At 38.1% G+C, this 20,898-nt stretch overlaps 1 protein-coding gene across 3 annotated transcripts in view; it reads left to right on the forward strand.

Moving 5' to 3' along the window:
* Positions 1 to 790: 790 nt before the first annotated feature.
* The window catches only part of LOC121888036 (cadherin-12-like), a 62,081-nt gene continuing 41,973 nt past the window's right edge, over positions 791 to 20,898 (forward strand). For all 3 annotated transcript variants that reach the window (XM_042399288.1, XM_042399287.1, XM_042399289.1), the window contains exon 1: positions 791 to 1,036. In XM_042399288.1, coding sequence (XP_042255222.1) covers positions 791 to 1,036 — 246 coding nt within the window. The remainder of the gene's footprint in view (positions 1,037 to 20,898) is intronic.

Here is a 20,898-nt window from a genome sequence, read left to right on the forward strand (position 1 = left end):
TACAGTACACATGTCAATTTGATATATGAACTGCCAATGCATCATGCTATATCTTCAGATGGTTGACTGCAACTGATGAAGCAACTGCACATTATTTCAAGCACTATAGAAATGGTTTATCTCCATTTTTAGCAACTTCCTGAGAGGTATGACAGAAAAATACTGAGACAACATTTATGAAGCAAAAATAAAAGCTCATCAACCATCTCAAGTGTCATTAAATAATACATGACTTTCAAGAAACTACAGTACTGCTGACAGGTCTGTAGCACAGTGCAGTGGCCTATAATTGACAGCAAAAATAAAGTCACATCTTCCACAACAGAGACAAGTAAGCTAGCTAATTATAGCATGCATCCTAGAGAACTGTCTAGCAAAGAGGTAATCTATCACCAGGCACAATAATTTTACCAGTTTTATTTATGCTTGAGAACACCAGCGCTACCTTTCATCACAGAACAGTTCACAATTAAAGGGAGGTGTGAGCAAAGAATATGGGCCAAGAAGTGTCACCAACTCATTGGTATTTATGAACAGCAATATACGGAGATTCAGCAAAAAGTAAACCCTTTAAACTATGAATTTGTTTTCTCTCTTTCAGGTGATGAACTACATAAATCTCTGAGTGGGCTCCTGACAGACCCAGGAAAGCTGTTTTTTTGGGGTTGCCACACTAGGCACAGCTCCCCACCTCATCCATTCCCCATAAGCACCTTTAGAAGTTGTTTCAACGTGGCTCAACTCTTATCACTAGACTTTAACTTGGGGACCTGAACCTCACAGATCGCCAATGCTAACAAGGAACTGCCTGCTGCTGTTCCTTTGGTTTCTCGTCGACGAAGGCTCAGTCTCTTCTTTACGTCTGCCTTCATCACCACTGGGACGGAGCAGGACGGGGAGAGACCACGCCAGGAGCTTGGTGGGCCCGATGAGGAATGGGGCAGCTGGATTTCAGCGGGTCAAGAGGGGCTGGGTGTGGAACCAGTTCTTTGTGCTGGAGGAGTACATGGGGTCAGACCCGCAGTACGTGGGCAAGGTAAAAGCCTTATTTTTCCAGTTATTTATGGTTCGGGAGAAGTCATAAATCACATAGTAAGGAGCTTGGGAGAAATTGAATCGGTGGTAAATGGCGAGAGCGACAGAACGTGAGGGAGAAAAGACAGAAAGGAACCAAAAAGAACAATAACGTAGAGTAAGTTTAAATCTACCCTTGTTTCAGCTAGGCAATATCAACAAAATTGAATATCACAATGTTCATATATAATTGGTACATGTATATAAACAATGTGGCAATCCTTTGGGTAAGTCTGTCCTTTTTAACAGCATAATCGTAACAACATTTGCAATGGCAACTACCACCTGTGACTTATTTTCACTTTGGTCCTAGAACTGAGCCTCACCATTTTAATCTAGTAATGCTCTTGTTGTAAAAATGTCCCTGTTTGCCAGTGTTTTAGGATATTAATGGTCTCAGGAATGGGAAAAAAAATCCATACATGCTAATGGAGCTATGCCAACATTTCTGTATTAGACTGGCAGTCAACACATGACACTGAAGTGATGAGAGAATCGATGGCCTGGTAGCAATAAATTTAAATTACAGTCCTTGTAAAGCTGTCATAACATCACAGGCATGAGCCAGGGAAGATGCTGACAGAAATAAAAAGACAGCAGAGACCCAATACCCTGAACTGAATACAGACTGAGATATAGGGTTGGGTTGGTTTCCGGTTTTGCCGTTCCGATCTGGTGTACAAGCTTAAATCGGTTTGATTCCAAACTGACTGAACCGGCATTTGTCATTATGAGACATCTAAGCGTCTCACACGAGGGGGTTCTGACACTGCCAGGAGCACCAAACTCTCTGAGCTCCGCGGGGCCTGGGGAGGCGTGGCGAGGCTGGAGCAGATGGAGCCTGGTCATGCCGCAGGTCCAGCTGCTGCTGTCCACTCAGCTGGATGCTAAAGGCGAGCTGGAGGAGGTAGACTGACTCCGGTTAACGGTGCAGCTCTCAGCAATAACCCGGATAGGCGCTTCAGCTACAGCCTGAGGGCATTTTATGTTTTGATAAAAACCCACAGAGACGTGACGGATCCATTTTACCAGCCTGCACGGCAGCTAGCAGCTAGTTATCATGGCTAGCATCATTAGCATAGCATAGCTGTGCCGTACACACAGCAACCTAGCACAAGAAGAAAAGTTAAGCTGAATGGTTGTTGTGAGAAATAAATTGAAAACATGATGTATCACTCAGTTTTCCTGACTGTGGTGCCACTACACTCTCATTCGTGGCCTCTCATTATGTTCCACTTGGGACTGGCTGAGTCGAGTACGACACCTATTGGTAAAATTCAGGATTACCAGTCCAGTCCGGTCTTTGGATTAATATCAAAAGATATCAAAATGATCAAAACTGGTTTGAACATTTTTACACCAGCCCAACCCCACTGAGATGTATACACACATCCCATCAAACACACTCCCCTCAACCCTTTGCCATCTCTGTTTTTAGTATAGGATTTTTTATTCTCTGCTGAGGCTTAAGATGTTTGTAAGTAAACTCTGTGGGGGTTTAAGGCTAAAGTTGTAATTTGGCACTCCTAGCTTACATAGGATAATAGTAAGACTGACTTATCTGCCCCAGTGCCACTGCAATCAGCCCTGACAAGCCATGCTGTTTGTGGAAATCTCTGAGGCTACAAGCAGGGGGAGGGAGGCTGCTGTCTGCTGCACTCCTAAGTCACTTAATCCTGGGCTGCTGCACTGCTTCAAAATAATTGACTGATTCTTTGCCATATGAAAAGCATTTGGAGATGAGATCCTCGGACCTTTGTCAGGACGATCTTATGGGAAAGGCTTTTGGTTCAAAACGATTGTAGCTGTAACAGGATAAAAGCTAAACAGATAATGCCTGGAGACTGGGAGGGTAGGGTGTTTCAAGGAGTTATCAAGCACTATCAGAGAGGCATATAAAAGGTTACAGTTGTATTTTCAAGGGACATAAATAAACTCTAATGGACCATGAGTTTCAGTGCAATGAATGCTTCTCCTATAATATATCAAAGCCTAATTGTGGTAATGTATTCACTCTAAGTGTACACACGATTTCCATTTAGTGACCTGCAGAGTATAGGGGCTACAGTGGCTTAAAGACGTTTTTTCTTCATTGGCAAAGTGCCCTTCTGGACTGACTGAAGAAATAATTATCAAGCTTTTTACTAGTATTGTTTTTCTGCACTTTCCCCCCTATTCCTTTCTTTCTTTGAGCATGAATGAACATAATGCATGTTCTTTAGCATTATGCATTTAGCATTATGCATGACTGCTTGAAACTAAGGTTAAATTAACAGTTTATTTTCATTTGGCTCTCATCGAGGGAGGTTGCTGTAGGACCTTATTTTCAAAGTTCATTTCAAAGTATAAACCAGTCAACATCTGAATCCCTATGTATATAGAATTTATATTTTCTGATCAGTTGTTTGTCCAGGTAAATACATAAAAAATGCCAAATGTATGCGTGTGTTAGTGAGGAACATGAGCGTGTACATGACAGAACATGCTTCTTCCAGATGATGTAATGAGCCACTGCCTCCCACAATGTTGTTATTATTCATTATTCAAGAACATACTTTTTTGTTAGGAGTTTTTTTTTTGTTTCATCCCCACATATCCTGGATAACTGCATTGAGAAATGTTACATTTAGTACTTAGTACTCTGCTTATATGCGTAACATCTCCAGCCAGGACTGAAATGCTGCATGGCTGCTTTGATTCTCCTAAAGATGGCTTAAAATATCAAGTCTTATCTTAGCCTCCAAAGCACCTGAGATCTGTAACTGTATGCTGACAACCACATTTAAAAACAGCATTTTGAAGAATGCACATTCAAGTGAAAAGTGGAAAGTTTTCTCAAATGATGATCAAAAACATTCAAATTTGAGTCTTATAGGCAACATCTAGTACTTGACATGTAGGCTGTTCACAGGAGGGGGGCTGCTCTGCAGGTGCGCTGAACCGTGGTGTAACTGGTCAGTGGGAGTGAATATATTTCTCATAATTGTATGTAAAGTGAATTCAAGAAACTGCATCAGTGATAATGTTAAGTATATATTAAAGCAAAAAAAAAATATTTATTTATATCTGTATCTGTGTATAGACGAGAAAAACAGGAACCACAGGCACAAGTAAAGAGGAACTCACTTCAAGATTGTTGTATTAAATGCATCATTGCCAACTGTAATTGCAGCAGTCAGATTGCTACTAATTAATGCTGGCCATTAAAAGCATAATTCCCATTATTAACATACTAACAAGATGCAGTAATTTTGTCAGCTCTGACAGCATCCAGAATACAACACAACCACTGGAGGGGGAAGGGAGAAAGGGTAACCAACGCTGATGATTGAGAGTTAGAATACCGGTGTTACGGATCAGCTGGTTTGCCTGTTATTAACCAGTGACTTTCACTTGAATGCGCTGGCGGTTGCTTGTAGTGATGGCAGATGAAAACAAGAAGATAACATTTAGCTGTCCTCATGTTTTCTTTTTTATTAAATTTCAAAACGTACTCATCTATGTCTTAGACATGAATGAACCTGATCAACTACAGAGAGTCTTCAGGTGTATATGGGATTCATCAGAATACCACAGAGATAATTAGTTCAGGCTATTTGACGGTTGATACTAATCCAGTTCACCATCAAACTGTTGTGTATATCAAAGTCTTGAGGCACCTGTCTATGTATAAACAGCCAGATCAGCTTCTGAGCATTCTCTTTGTGCTTGTAACACATTATTTTGGACATCTCAGTTATATCCTAGTTCTTCTAATAAATTGCCCACAGTGGGCAACATATTTCAGTACAGTGCAATCAAATAAACCGCACTTACAACATCTTTAAAAATGACCATACTCTGACACAGTCACAACAAAAAAAATAATATAAGCTTTAATAAGGTAGGATTAACTTCAGGGCTCTTTGCAGATTATAGCTATTTTTGGGGTATTCTAGTCTAAATTTTAAGAACCATGCTGAAATATTAAAAACAAGACTAAAGAGTCTACTGCTAGAGGCTTTTTGAGTCTGTACAACAGCTGTGCTTTGAGCTAAAGGCTAACATCAGCATGCTAACATTCTAAAAATAGTAATACTAACATGCTAATGTTAAGAAGGTATAATTTTTTACCATGGTCACCACCTTAGTTTAGCATGTAAGCATGCTTTCATTTTGCTAATTAGCACTAAACACAAAGTACAGTAGAGGCTGATGGGAATGTCATTAGTTTTGCAGGTATTTGGTCGTAAAGCAAAGAATTGGACAAAAACCTGACTTGATGATTAGGGGTAGGAATGTTTGGGATTCTCACGACTCAATTCAGATTCTTGGTGTCATGATTCATTTGAGGAACTGTTATCAATTCAGGATTGATTCTTGATTGAATAGATAGAAACTGGAGCACGGTTGTCAGGCTTTTACTCCGGAACACTGTGTGAAAAACAATTCACTTGCATCCTTAATCCAATGGAATGCAATATGAAACATAACTGGCAGGTAAGATAAATGGTCATGATAAATGGAACAGAAAAAAAGTACAGAAAAGCATGTGAAAGTACACAGCTTTTTAATTTAAAAAAGTTAACTGCATTAGTTTTGAAGCATATTTCAGTCTCCAGTCTATATGAGAATAATGGAATGAAAGTATAATTTACTGTCCTGTGATTACATTTTTTTTCTATACAAACAGAAGTTGGTGTGTGTGTTCTGAAGTAAGGGAGGAAAAAGGGGCTTCACTGTGTTGTTACCAAAGTTCTGTCTCCAGCAATGTAGAGCACATGTCTGCTGCAACATTAGTACCATTGTTATCCAAAACACTGTATGGTCGCCGTTATTTTGTTCACCCGACCAGAGTCAGGTGAAGTTTTTTGAAAATAGCTGCAGTGTGTGTTGGTCAGATGGTCTAGTTTGTTAGTACTGAGCTTATGTGCTCCATTCCACTAAGAATGAGGTACAAAGTATACACAAATACTTAGTCCTACTTGCCCTTAGTGTTTCAAGCTAATTATCGAGTTATTCAGTCCAAAATGCACCTAAACACTTGTGAACTACAGATAACTGTAGCATGTTTTTGTTCCATCAACATAATGTTATTAACTAATGTTGCTACAAAAAAGGATTTTTGGTATTTGTGAATTGATTGAGAATCATAGAAGAAAAGAATTTATGTAAATCAATTTTTTCACGCACCCCTACTGATGACAGCGCTGAGAAGTCAGGGATCACCAAAGGGATTACAATTCATTCTGAGGGCTACATGAATGTCTGTACCAAATTTCATGGCTATTAATACAATAGTTGTTGAGACATTTCACTCAAAACCATAAATGGGCAACCCATGGCGGTGCCAAAGGAAAAGTCAAGGGATCACAAAAGTAGATAAAGTTGAGTTGGTTAGACGATTCCCAAAGATTATAAATATCTTTTTACTTAAATTCAGTGTTTATTAGAATCAAACCAACTCTTTAGCATTTTCAGTTCTTCTTCCACTGTATCCAAGAGTTGTTCCAAATTATTACTGCAACAAAATAAATTGGTGTCATCTGCAAATAATATAGTTTTTAATATTTTGGAAAACTCACTTAAGTACAAAATAAACAACAGTGGTCCCAACACTGAGCCCTGGGGAACCCAGGTAACCTTCAGCAGGTTACTTGTTTTAATTTGAAGTTATTTATTTGAATGTACCGATACCTGTTCTCCAGGTAGCTGCTTAATAAAGAGTGTGTTACCCCTCTAATTCCATATCTTTGTAATTTCTTCAATAATAAGTCTTGGTCAACAGTATCAAATGCTTTTTTTTAAGAACTGTATATTCTTTATTTTCTATTGCAGTTGTTATTTCCTCCACAAATTCAATGAGTGCAAACAAAATTGTCTTATTAGCTCTAGCTTTAGGAGATTTTAGAGAACTGTGTAAGTAAAGAAACAGGTCTGTAATTTGAGAGTACTTGTCTATCTCCAGCGTTATATATTGGTATGACTTTAGCTATTTTCGTTTTGCTAAGAAATACACCAGCTTGTAGAGACTGATTACAAATATGTGTAAGCTGTTTCACCACACACTAATATTTTTAAACATAGCCATATGAATTCCATTATAGTCTGTAGATTTCTTATTCTTAAATGTTTTAACAATGTCAATAATTTCCTTTTCATCTGTTCCTCGCATAAACATAGATTTATTTACATATATAGCTTTATGTTCCACATCATCTCTACTACTAGTCTTTGTAATCTCCTTAGCCAAACCAGGACCAACATGACTATAAAATAAAGGAAGTGCATGAATTAAGACTCAGGCTTTGATACCATTTAATGCATGCAACCTAATTGGAGAACAAAATCTGTGAAACTGTCTAACTGCAAAAAAAAAAACAAGTACAGTAATGTATTCATACTGGTTCTGTATTTCTTAAAATGTATGCAGTAATTTATATATTCCTGCCTTAACAGCTGCTTTGTTAAAGTGGCAGACACTAAACGTGAAGGGAATGTTATAAAACCTAAAGTCACAAGTGGGAGCTGCTACTTACACTACTTAATTATCCTTTTTTCTCCCCAAGGTGCAAATAAGGTCATGGCAAGATGCCTCCATCCAGCATGGTCTTTAGCACTGCCACTGTTCACTACTGCACACATTTATGTGAGAGAAACTGCTCTGGGGCTTTGCTCAAGGACAGCTGAAGCACATTTGTTTAGAAGAGGGGGTATTTTATTTTTCACTAATTTTCTTAAAAAACAAAAAAAAAGTACAATGGAGATATTGATACTACAATTAATCTGCAGTATAAATATGAAGACCAGTCTATCAAGAGTGGATAAAAAAGGTTTACATTACTTATTACCAATCCAAGTTTATTGTTGCAGTGTTGTGTAACTCTAACGATAACAAAGAAGAGGAAAATAACAATAAACCATTTCAATTTCATGACTGTCTTCCTCTGCAGTTTTAAAAAGACATGAATAATTATAATGTCACTTGAAGTCCAAAGAAACCAAAAGAACATATTGATTCGAAATTACATTGAGCGCCAAAATTCCTCATTTAATTCAAGTCTTCATGCAAAGAGACTTCTGAAAGTCTCCTGTTGACAACAACCACATTATTGCAGATTAGCAATTAGGGCTTAAGGGGGTTAATGTAACAACCCTGTGCACTCACAATTAGATAATTCTGAGGCCTTTCCAATGCTGAGCAGTGATTATCTGCTAGAAAAATCTGCCATTAGTGGTGTGGCTGTATATCAAACCAAGCTGCTTCCTCTCACTCTCTATTAAACTCTCCACTGAGTTCAGCAGTTATTCCCCAGCATTTCCTTCTAGCATTATGGCACTCTCCATTTGAATATAATTGTAATGAATTGCTGCTTGACATATCTTCCCTAGAATTATAGTAATGTAGAATTTCAGAATCCACTTTAAGGAACGGTGCTTGTCATTTCGATGCATTATAAATATAATGACCACTTATTAGCGGTGGAGGTGTAAGCGAAAGGAACATATCTCTCAGGCTTGCCGTGCTTTTGTACAGACAAAATGTAAGAAAACAAACCCAACATTTGTGCACTATTTTCAATTTCAACCATTGTCTAACAATTTATAGTGAATGCACATACAGGCTTCAAATTATGAGTACAAACGACCAAGTTTAGTGAACACAAATGATGCAGAGATAGGAGTGTAAAGACAGATTGGAAGGAGAGCAAGAGTGCTGTGAGAGATCACTCAGAGTGTTTTTTCAGAGCCCTATGAGGGACTGGACCCATGTAAGGATGACTTGGTCTCCAGATTTTCAATGTATCTAAGACATATATCATTTGCACGTCAGAATCCACACAGAAAGCAACACCAGAGAGAACCATGTTTTCTTTTTACGTAGGCTAAGTCAGGGGAACATGATAGTGAGGCAACGTGTGAGACTCTCTCAAAGGGGACTAAACAAATTATAGACTTGGCAAGAAAATACAGTACAGGAATCAGTTCCATAAAATAACTCACTAAAGCTGCAGTTCAGAAAGCAAACATCATACCCATAACAGCACGTGTATTGAAGGTTAAAGAGAAATCCAATCAATTTAGATAGAGTCACACTTGGGACCTATAAAAAGGGAAAGGGAGCAAAAAAACTCTCAGTACCCTTTATAACAATATAGAGCATGCAATGGCATGCAGTGGCATGCTCCAATGCCCCGTTTCTCACACTTGCAGACAAAAGGTCGCTCATTTAAATAAAAGTCAATAAACCACTTTTCCTAGAAAGGGCAGCCCTGTTTCTCCTACAACTTGTTTATTCCCTTGCTTCCAGCCTGACAAGGAATGACCATCCTTCTTTTTATTGATGGCTCTTCCTCTCAGTCCCACCCCACACCTGGCTGAGATTTATTACTGATGTGGAGACCACAATTTAATCTTTCAATGAGGACCTATAAGAAGGACATAAAAACCTTATCAACAAGACTTATGCACCGGGGCCAACAAAGACAGATTCCATCATCTGACCACATGAAATTTACCAGCCTTACCAGTGATAGTGTGTTCCACGTTGTTAAATATGGTTTAGTTTAAATGCTGTGGAATTTAGCTGTAAAACGCTTGAAAACCTGAAGAGGCTCATATAAAAGCAGCAAACTTGTTTACACACTATGATGAGGATAGTCACTGTTGTAAAATACTTCAGTGAGACTGACTGCAAGCCAGGAGCTAATTAACATCGACTCCAAAATCACAGGCTTCATACGTTGATTGCTTTGCACCTCTACGCAGAGGTCTATTCAGTGACCTACAGCTCAGCAAGGCTACTACAAACAGAGCCTGAGCGAAGTGCCTAACAATAATGTTGTTGATCTATCCATAGCATTCATCAAGAATGGCTAATGGAGTAACAGTAGGGAACAGAAGCACACAAGTACTTATATCAGACTCAGTGTTAACAGAATAATGACATATGGATATACATTTGATGAAACTACAGTAAAAATTGTGTGCATTGTGTAAAATGTTCATAAAACACTCCCACATAAAAGGTTCATGATCATAATCTCTTTAATATTTATTCTAAATTCATCTAGAAATGTGTTGCCTAAGTAATTCAGTGTCAGATGCAAAGTAATTTGAAAAGATTGCTCTCCCGAAGATTATACACAAGGTGTGCCAGTGATTCAGCTGCTCGTTAGAACATATTATGAGGTGGAAGGCATTTACAATTGTAATGTATGTTGATGATGAATGTTGCAAGAAATTCTCAAAAGAACAGATGAAATAAAAGCTAATGACACCATCCGTCTGTCCTGACAAAATAATATATATCATAGGCTATATATTTTGTCCTCTTGGGTAATGGACTTTTCTCCTGTATTGCATGGATCATATTTCCAAATGGTGTTCTAATGTCCCAATCAGTATCACTTACTTACGTGGTCAACGTTTTCCATTTGTACCTTGACATTGACGGGCAATATTGTGGTGATTCTGAGTAGAAAATTGCATTCTGTATGTTGTATCAATATGCCTATATTGTTTAATCAAGTGTGATATGAGAAAAGGGAATCAAGCTTTAAGCCTGTTCTCTAAGATCGATAACAATCATGTACATTAATGTGATAGGTCAAAAATCATTCTTACACCATGTTATTGTCTATTCAAAAAATAACCTCGCATGAGCATAGATTTTTTGGTAATGTTTGGTAATGTATGATAAAGCTGCTATGCATTGCATCGCATTAGTTCTTTCAGATTGTTGACCTAGGCAACAGTTATTTCAACAGATGGTGAATGTAGTTGTCTGGGTTTTGATGAATGCCTGTTTACAACTGCATGAGAGATGTAGGAGGCACTGAACTGTGCTAATACAGCTTCAGAGGTGAATACAACTGAGCGGCTTCTATCTGTCACACACACTAGGCTATATCTGTCAATCTATCCCATTTAGTCCTCTCTCTTGCCGTCTCTCTCTCACTCTCTCACACACACACACACACACACACACACACACCTGCATGTTTTCAGTGGTTGCTTATCTACCTGTATGGCCTTCTGTGTGTACGTCTGATTTTTTTTTCTCCCTCCCATCCCTATTACCTGACTGAGGCATGACACAACCCAGATAGCAAGCTCCGAGCTGTCAGAAGCAAAGAAATGGCTCGCAAGGCAATATCGATCAACTATAATAAGCTTGCAGCATTTGACATAGTGTTTTCTTTCCATCAGAAGCTCACCAGTACACTGAGTATCCACAGGAACTTACCACGCAACCAGCAGTTATGATGTGGTACGACATGGCACTGGCCTGACAATGCACCACCTCAGCCACCTACAACATGCCACTCACCACACTACTGGGGTGGTAGGACCATGGTTGAGTGGTTGTTGGATTGAAGGGTCGACCAAATAATGAATTGAGGCATAAAATAAATGCAAGACAGCAGTAGGCCAGGAATGCATACAAAGCACAGATGGATACTGAATGATTCCCACTGATTAACAGCTCACTGTATAAATTCTAATGTGAGACATATAGTTTATGCCGCAGTCCTGCTTAAAGCATAATCCACTGTTAAATATGGATCAGAATCTTGTTGCACTGGTATGAGGACATGTCTATATTGTCTACCGGGAAATATCAAAACCAAACACATTAACTTCCATCATCAGCGCAGACATTTCATTTCATTTAAAGACGACAGCAACAAGTATGTTCTAATCCTTTTCAGGATGTTTACTGATTTGTAAATGCACTCGCTGGTACAATGTTGCCGGGGCCATTCATGTAACAATGTTGGCTCGCTATCAGCAAAGAGTTGTGGCTTCCATATGTATTCCTGAGAGGAGCTTCATATAATCCTGGTTGCAGAAATCCAATTACAGCATTTTCAACAGAGGTTGGTTACATTCTCCATTGAAATCACTCAAATTAATCAATATGCGGGTTTACTGCATAGCCAATGAGGGACCATGTGCTGCAAATCCTGCAAGTAGCAGACAACACCACCATCTCTCACAGCCAAGAATTCCCTGTAAAGCACAATCACTAAGTGACTATTCCACAGCCAGTAATGACAAGCTACAATTTTCCCCATTCATACTAGTAGTTTTAGTCAATAGAAGTATTTTGCACTCATGATTAGTAGGAGATGAATCACTGTCCTGCCTATATTTGTTTTGACAACAGCATTGATGCACTGGCTGAAAATCTGCATTGACTCAACTGTTCCAGAAAGGACAAGATGACCTAATGGTTAAAGAGACCATTGTGGAAATTATAGGCCAGAGCTGCTTTGATCCCTACAATACTTAATTTATGTCCATAAAAAAGGCATAAATCCTGGCAAAATGAGGTTAAGCAAGACTTTGAACCGTATCATTATCACTGAAACATCCTTTTGATGAAAGCAAGTAAAGTGTCTGAAATGTACAATGTTTGACAGCCCTCCTTAGCATCTTGAACAATTGAACATTAAGCAATCATCTGAGGAGAAAAAAAAAACATGAATGCAAACATAATTACTCAAACAGATGGTGTGAGTTTGGATGGTAACAGGAATCTTATTTCTGTTCCTCACACTACCTGTTTCTTTTTATAGCTGCCATGTCAACTGGTACCATGAGCAAAGCATCTTGCTAATTATGGTTATCGTGAAAAACAGAGTGTTAAGACATTCTCACCATAATATGGGGTGTATATCAGGCTGTCTCTACAAGCCAGCTCTCATTCAGTCATCCTGCACATGCTTTCTTAACCAAAAGTTTGCTTTTTTTTGGATTTACATAAGGTTATCAGTAATGCCATAATTTGAATTCTGTATACACAGACTGTTTTGTTGACTCATATGCTAGATTGGAAATAATTGTAACAAGAAAAGAAAGGACAGTATTTTTTTTCTCTCTCTCTCTCTTTTTAGCAAAATTACTTATTCTCTTCTGGCATACTGTCAAGAAGGTTATGGCTGTGATTCCGCCTCTTGCCTATTGAGCCCAATGGGTGTTTTGTAGTTTAAAAAGAGCCCTTGTCTGCCTCCTTATTAATGAATCTTTTTATATAATTGATTACCATTGTTAGAGTAATGGAATTTTTAATTAATAACAGTCAACTTTCACTTATAATTAATGAGGCAATGTGCCTATTCTTTTTCATATTTGCATTTGCATTTCTTTTTCATCTTTAATTGTGCGGTTCTGAATCAATTTGCAGGTGCCTCTCAGGGGCGCTTGTATTGAATAAACAGCAAATGTGAAAAATATGCTCCTGTTTTTTTCTTGTCAGTCAAAGGGCAACCAAATGTAAATTCCCCATTAATCCATTAGTACACAAAAAATATATATATATATTTATGCCCACATTACAGAGTGTACTATCCAGCCTCAGTGAAGAAAAGTAGTTTGTGTTGATGATTATAAAGGCATTAATTATGGACTGGATGAACAGCCTGTCAAATGGAACATCCTGATCATTATTATCTCTATAGTAATCACTGTCGCTTTATCAATATTTGCCTTTATGGAAATGATCATGAACACCTAAACAGTCTCATGCAATCCAAATCAATTTCCCTGCAACAGATGCTGCTATGAAGCTTCCAATGCTCAGTTTTTGAGTGTGTTTCACAAGGATGTTGATTCAGACCACCAGGTGTGAGTAACAAAATAAGGTGAACTTCTTGTAATATGATGCAATCACAAACACAAACTGTATGTCCTCAAAAATTCTCAACAATGATGGAACATTATAGGTTTCATTGTAGTCATGTTTGTTGGGGGCATTTTGTTGACTGTACAGGATGTTATTGTGTTTACGCCCTGCATGCTTTATGTCACCAATGTGTTTTTCTAGGCTGGAGCTAACTAGTAAAAGATTGTGGACCTCATTATGACTATATTGTTGCAACAGTCCATCTGCTACTGTGATCTTTTTACTGCGCCACAAGAAAAGCAATTTTCATCATGCCTAAGAAATTAGACTGCTGTGCACCGGTATTGTCATTTCATCTAACAGAACAAAACTGTTAAAACAAGTCTGCAATACTAAAACCTGTGAGACTATATTACACTGTTGATTGCGTTAAGTTTTCTGAACGGTTTGAAAAACACAATTACAATTTTACAAAACAATAGGAAACAAGATAGATAATAACTAAACAATATTTACACAAAAAGCTGTCATTTCTGGAAGGTCCCCTGCTACATCTGAGTATCGAAGGGTGCTGGAATAAACACAGTGTTTTATTAAAGGCTGGCAAACCTGAAAGAGCAAGTTTCTTGGGAGCACCTGAGGGCAACAAGACTCTTAAACCATACTGCTAACGGACAAAAGGCCCACAAGAAATACATCCCTTGGATATGGCTCAAGTTAAAATCAATTGTAGGATGATTGCATTTTGTTTGTATTACATATGGTTACGAAAAACAATCCATACTCTACTGTATCTACATTTTACACGTTAAAGTTAAGAAAGGTTACACATAAAAACACTTGAAGACTCATACAACTGTAGATCACCTCTGTTGTTTAGGGTTTTAATTCTTAAGGCTTGTTTTTTTGACTAATTATTGCTCTGCAGCCTCAACTACAGACTTACCATTTCACACAATCCCACAATAATGGACGACTGTGATCATTACTACTCAAATAAGTATGTTTCCAATTTGTCTGATGATGGCGCCTTAATTAGAGACAGGGCTGTCTGCCCAGCTGGTTTAACAGGAGTCTGTGTCACCACTTTCCATTTTCCTAGTTAACCAGATACACAAAATAAGCAGCCATTGCCAACAATGCAGCCACAAGTAGACGACAGTATGACACAAATGCATGAATGCATACAAACACACAAGCAAGTGAGTGGTACAGCGACCAATACTGAGTTAATGGCATGGTGAATAGAATAGAATTATGTACAGTATGTAGACAGAAGACATGTTAGAAGTGTGTATTTATGCTGCCAATAAACCCACCTGTGAGCAAACCCATCATGTAGCTCATATTCATTTCTAACTTGCTGTCAAAGATTATCCACTGAAGTCATAATATGGCGTTTAATTAGTCTCAAAAACCAGACGCACACACATGATACAAGCACACAGAAAAGTATCCACAAACTGAAAACTATCTCAAGAGGAGTGTTTCTGCTCCGCCTGCACAAAATCCAGTCCCGCAAACACGAGGCTGTAACAAACGCAAGCTCAACCCTCCGTACAAGCTCACAACTGCTCAACACCCGCTTGTTCGTCAAGTTGAGTTTTGAGACTTTGGAGGCAGGTATGGAATAGACAGTGGCTGAATACTGGTCACTTTGAATACTGACCATGATCTTTGACCTTTGAAGACAGGCAGTTGGCTGAGAGAACAACCAATTTAGCTCTAACCTGGATAGAGGAAGTCAAACCAATCAAAGATTTGATAGGTTCTGATTCCACTGGTGCTCTAGCAAGTATTAAATACATGCAGTCAGATACAAGGCAAGACATAGTACTTGACATAGCTCAAATAATATTCAGAATTAAGACGGCAGGAATAGAAATTAAACGCACGTGGATTCCTGCACATATTGGTGTGGATGGAAATGAGCTGGCAGATAAACATGCAAAGGGAGCAACAAGAGAAAGAGAAATAAGTGTGGTCATAAAATAAAGCAAGGCTGAAGTTAAAAGTATAATCAAATCAGGAAGAGTCAGATAGAGGAAATAAGGGCCGATGCTACTGCAGCATTCAAAGAAATGTAGGAGAAATGAGAGGAAGCAATACAAATAGAAAGGAGGAGGACATTCTATCAAGGACGAGGTTTGGTCACACCGGTCTGAACAGTACATTAAACATTGTGAATAAGCATGCCATGGGTAGATGTGAACATTGCAGACTACAGGAAATGGTGGTGCATGTTTTTTTATACTGTCCTAGATATCAACAAGAGAGACAGACACTTAAAATTACACTCTAAAGGAATCACATGACACCTGGTTATTAGAGGAATGTTGCAGAGGAGTTCAGGTGATGTAGGGTACAGGGCTATTTTCAGATTTTTAGAAAACACAGGAATTAATAGGAGAATTTGATGGAAAAATCAAAAAAAACAAAAGACATCAGCCATTGTCTATTCCATCCCCACCTCCAAAGTCTCCAAAGTCAACTTGACAAGCAAGCGATGAGCAGTTGCGAGCGCATAGGGAGGGTCGAGCTTATGCTCTTCACAGTCCCGTGCTTGCAGGACCACATTTGTGCCGTCAGAGCAGAAATTCTCCCTTGCGAGGATGCTTTTCCTCTCGCGGATACTGTTCTGTGAGCTTGTATCACGTGCACGCGCCTGGTTTTTATGTGTGCGGGTTTTGAGACTAATTAAACACCATGCCAGAATCCCTGCACTACTGTAAACAAAAGTAAATCACTAAATCACTTCTGTTATTAACTGTTCAAACCCATAAAGTTGAAACCAAATTCCGACTGGTTACGTGCCAGCAATAATTATTCAGCTACACATTTTAGAGACATGCGATGTCACACAATAATTAAAAATTACAACCATAACTGCTCAAACACATATTTCCCCAATTTGATGGCACGGCCTAACAAGTCAATTTTCATCACTAGAAACAAAATTGAATGAAATGAATCCACAAAATCAACCATTGCCAGCACACACAGCAGGTGGGAGAACACACATACATGCACACACACTGGCAATTAAATGGTGCAGCCACCAACATGAGCATAATGGCACAGTGGCCAAAACCCAAGCAACACAGAAGAGAACAGAATGCTTTCCAACCCTTTGTAGTCATGCCTCCAAAGTATGTCCTATCAGCCATCCAATCTTTGCTCCTAAACAAACTCACATTTAAGCAGATTCCAGCTTCTTAAATTAGAATATTTTCTGGTTTCTTTAGTCTTCTATGACAGTAAACTAAATATCTTTGGGTTGTGGACTGTTGGTCAGGACAAAAGAAGACATTTGAGGACGTCATCTTTGGCTTTGGGAAACAGTGATCTGCATTTTTCAGCATTTCATGGACCAAACAACTAATCGATTAATCAAGACAATAATTGACAGATTAATCAATAATGAAAATAAGTGTTGCAGCCCTAGAATGTCACTTCTGCACCGAGTCAATGACCAAAAGCCACATAAGGCCAGGCAATATGTTTGAGATGGATATCATACAATTAATGAGAATATTTTCCAATATGACTACACATATTGATGATGGCAAATGTATCAAAATCACATAAAATACCAAAATGAATATTCAATGCAATGACCTGTGCTCCACTGTTACTAATATCATCAGGCAAAATCGTAAATAATTTTAATTGTGTTTCTTTCAATTTTCTTGGAATCATCAATTTGGACAACAGAACTTTGTAAAAAAAACTTAAATAATCTGATTGTGTTATAGATGGATAGATAGACAGAGTACTTCATTAATTCCACAGGGATATTAAAGAATGATAAAGTAGTCATCTTGGGCTTTGGGTAACAGTGGCCAATATTTTTCACACATTTTCTGACATTTTGGAACCCGTCATAGCATTGAATATTCATTTGGGTATTTTATGTGATTTTGAATAAATTTGCCATTATCATTATGTATCGGAAAATACTCCCATTAGTAGTATGATATCCATTTCAAACATATTGCACAGCCTTATGTCCCTGTTTGCTCATTTACTTTCATTATCAATTAATCTGCCGATTAATCTGCCGATAAATTGATTAGTTGTTTGGTTGATAAAATGTCAGAAAATGGTGAAAAAAATGTCAATATCGACTTATAATTCACAAAAGTCAATAGATGGTAAAAAACTGTTATTTATTATCACCCAGCTGTACTTTTATAAACCACTAGCAAAAGAGTAAGACAGCAGCCAACAGCAGAATAATGCATGACACAGCAGCTTTCAACCAAGCAGCACAGAATAAAAAAGAAAAAAAAGGCACAGCAGCCTGAAAGCACTATAAAATAGAATTAAACTTCATCATGCCCTTCCCTTTGTAGTCACAGGACACCTTAGGAAAGTGTTGACATCTTGTTCACAACCCCATCTGTACAAAATCCTCACAATACCCTTTTCCAGGTTGCCATCATGAATACCTGAAGATGTTTCACTGGAGTTCAACTGCTCTAAACCCTTTAAAACTTAAAGGCTAAAAAATAAGCCATTTGTTGTAGTTATCCTGAATTTAGCCACATATTACTCCACGGTGGAGGTATAAATAAATAAATAAATAAATAAATAAATAAATAAATAAATAAAAGTACAGAACTCTCCATGCACAGCCAGTATTTTCAGACAGGTGCTGGTCGGTCTTCATGGCTGAAAGCATAATTTGAGTAACATTTATTCATTGGCAAATGCTCTCTGCTTGTATCCATCATATCACATTAATTAACTTCAGTTAGCTCTTGTTAATGACACAAAGTAAAATAGCTAACTTTACGAACTCAATATACCTGCTGCCGTTACTTTTTTACCGATTATTTGCCGTTGATTTGGCTGTGGTAAACGCTGAGTGGGTGCCTTCAACATATCTAAACGTCTGTCTGGCCCCTGGCTGGAGGACAGGGAACCCCCATATTGCCCAACAAAACATGGCTGCAAGGTTCACTTCCAATTTACCTGAAGCATGGTCAGTAGTATCCTCTCTCGTTCCCTCATTTCATCCCCTACTAGCAAGGGTATGAAATGCTATCTCACTGATGCTCTTTGATCCTACAAAAGAAAGTTGATCTTAAAATTTAAAAAGTTAGCAAAAGCTAAAAAAAAAAATAAAAAAAGCACAGTTAAAGATGCCCTCCAGACATGTTTTAAGATGTGTATAAAATACTCTACTTTGAATAATAATTTGTGTCTCAGGTTTTTTCCACAAAAAAGTGAAGTTATCTTTTTAAAATCCTTGAAATTATATCCTTCTCCCTCATTTGTTGAGCTCATAAGACTTGGTTTTACCATCCCTTATTATAATCAGCAATTATTCATCGAGTGGATATAGGCAGTAAACGATTCATTGATGTGCCCACGCAGCAACAGAACTTCAGCAGGATCAGTCGAGTGCAGGTTTCTTCTGTCGATGATTCAGTCCTGTTTTCATAAAAAAAATCCAAATTCTATGAATATGCAAATGTTGTTCATTTCAGAAGTTTAACTGCTGGACACAAGATGTCTCCTACTTCCATGTAAAGCACATTCTCAGTGTTTGTGAACTGGAGGCTTCAGGTTTCCACAACACACTTGTGTAAGGTGAATATTGGACCACGATTGGCTGCCAAACTATTTTGGAGAGAAATTTTTCAATTTCAGCAGATGAATGTGAACAATCTTCTAGTGTCAAGCTCTGCACATACAGAGAAGCTCAAACATTCAACTGTAGGAACAAGAAGAAAAACATATTTTTGGGTCGGGCGGGGGGGACTTTAATGTTTTTAAATCAGCTTTCACCATGTGTTCGTTTACAGTGCTGTACTGTAGACAGGTTGTAATACAAAGAAAAATCGCCCAAAGCATTTTTTAAAATCTGTTTTAATGAGGGACACATGAAAAAACATAAGCCCTTATTAATAATCATGAGAAAAATTAGGAGCTCTTCTTGGTAAAAATGAAACACCTTAGGCGTGATTGGGATGAAGTTTAATTTCTGAAGTGGCAGAGACATTGTTGACTCCCCATGAAGAACTTGAAACATGTTTACTGTTCAGGGTGGAGTGTTTTTATGTTTCAAAAGAACACAATAATAATAATTATTATGGTAATTTTGTTTTTTTTTTAATTATGAAAGCTCTGGCACCCCAATACAAAGTGTAAGGGATACAAATTCAAAATAAGGGTGCAAATTGTGGTTTGAATTGCATAAATTGGGCTTCCATTATGGGAATATGAATCTCCCAATTCATTAGCTTACATTCACAAGCTTTTACTGTTACTTTTTTAACTTTATTATATTTAATTTAATGAGTGAAGACTTTAGTGGGCCCTTGCCAGAATTTGGCAAAAAGTTGACAAAATTTTATACCAAATCAAATCTTCAGTGTGACCCAAAATGTCACCAAGTGTTACCTTCACTGCTGATTGAAGGTAAAAGAAGTGTTCAGTCCATAATCGACTCGGCTTTATTGTCAGATTATCTAGTTTGTGAAGGAGGAGAATATTGTTTGCATTATTTGCATGGACAGCGCATAATCTACATTTCAGATTTTGTGCTCATTGCAGAAAATGTAATGACATGTTGTTGTCACCCAACAAGGGTCATGTACTAAAAATAATCCTCATTCATTTGAATAGCAATGAATAATGCACCACGGGTGAGAACATCATAATGCCATGCTATGCTTGTGTGAACTGGGCAATTTGCACTGCATCACCAATTACTCTCACTGTGTTTGTGCTTGTGTCTGCGTGTCTTGGGTTGTTTTGAGCCATAACCTACAGAGAATTTATAGCTGCATCTCATCATATTTTCTCACCTCCCCATGGGTGGCACTACCATGGAGGTTTCAATGGAGAATTTGCCGTGTGCAAATGATAGCTTAATATTTACCAGTGGGGTAAAACAGACAATTTCTAAGGTCAGTGTTGGAGTCAGTCATTAGCTAGTGCAAAAACCAGAAGGTGATTGATGGCCAGAAATTGTTTGCTGAACTTATTATTGCTAGTAAGCCTACAAACATGAAATCACTGATGTTCAGCCAGATGTCACCATTGGAAAACATGAGTTATTATTAAAAAAGCAGCCAAAAACCTAACAATATCCTTTCAGTTATGGCAGTTCCCCACACTGCGTCAAAGAGTGTAGAATTAGAGGCATCTCAGAGCAAGTTAGGGAAGTGTTTTTTGACAGAGAAAAATGAATCCATGTTGCC

This window comes from Thunnus maccoyii, chromosome 21, assembly GCF_910596095.1.
Source record: "Thunnus maccoyii chromosome 21, fThuMac1.1, whole genome shotgun sequence".
NCBI lineage: Eukaryota > Metazoa > Chordata > Actinopteri > Scombriformes > Scombridae > Thunnus > Thunnus maccoyii.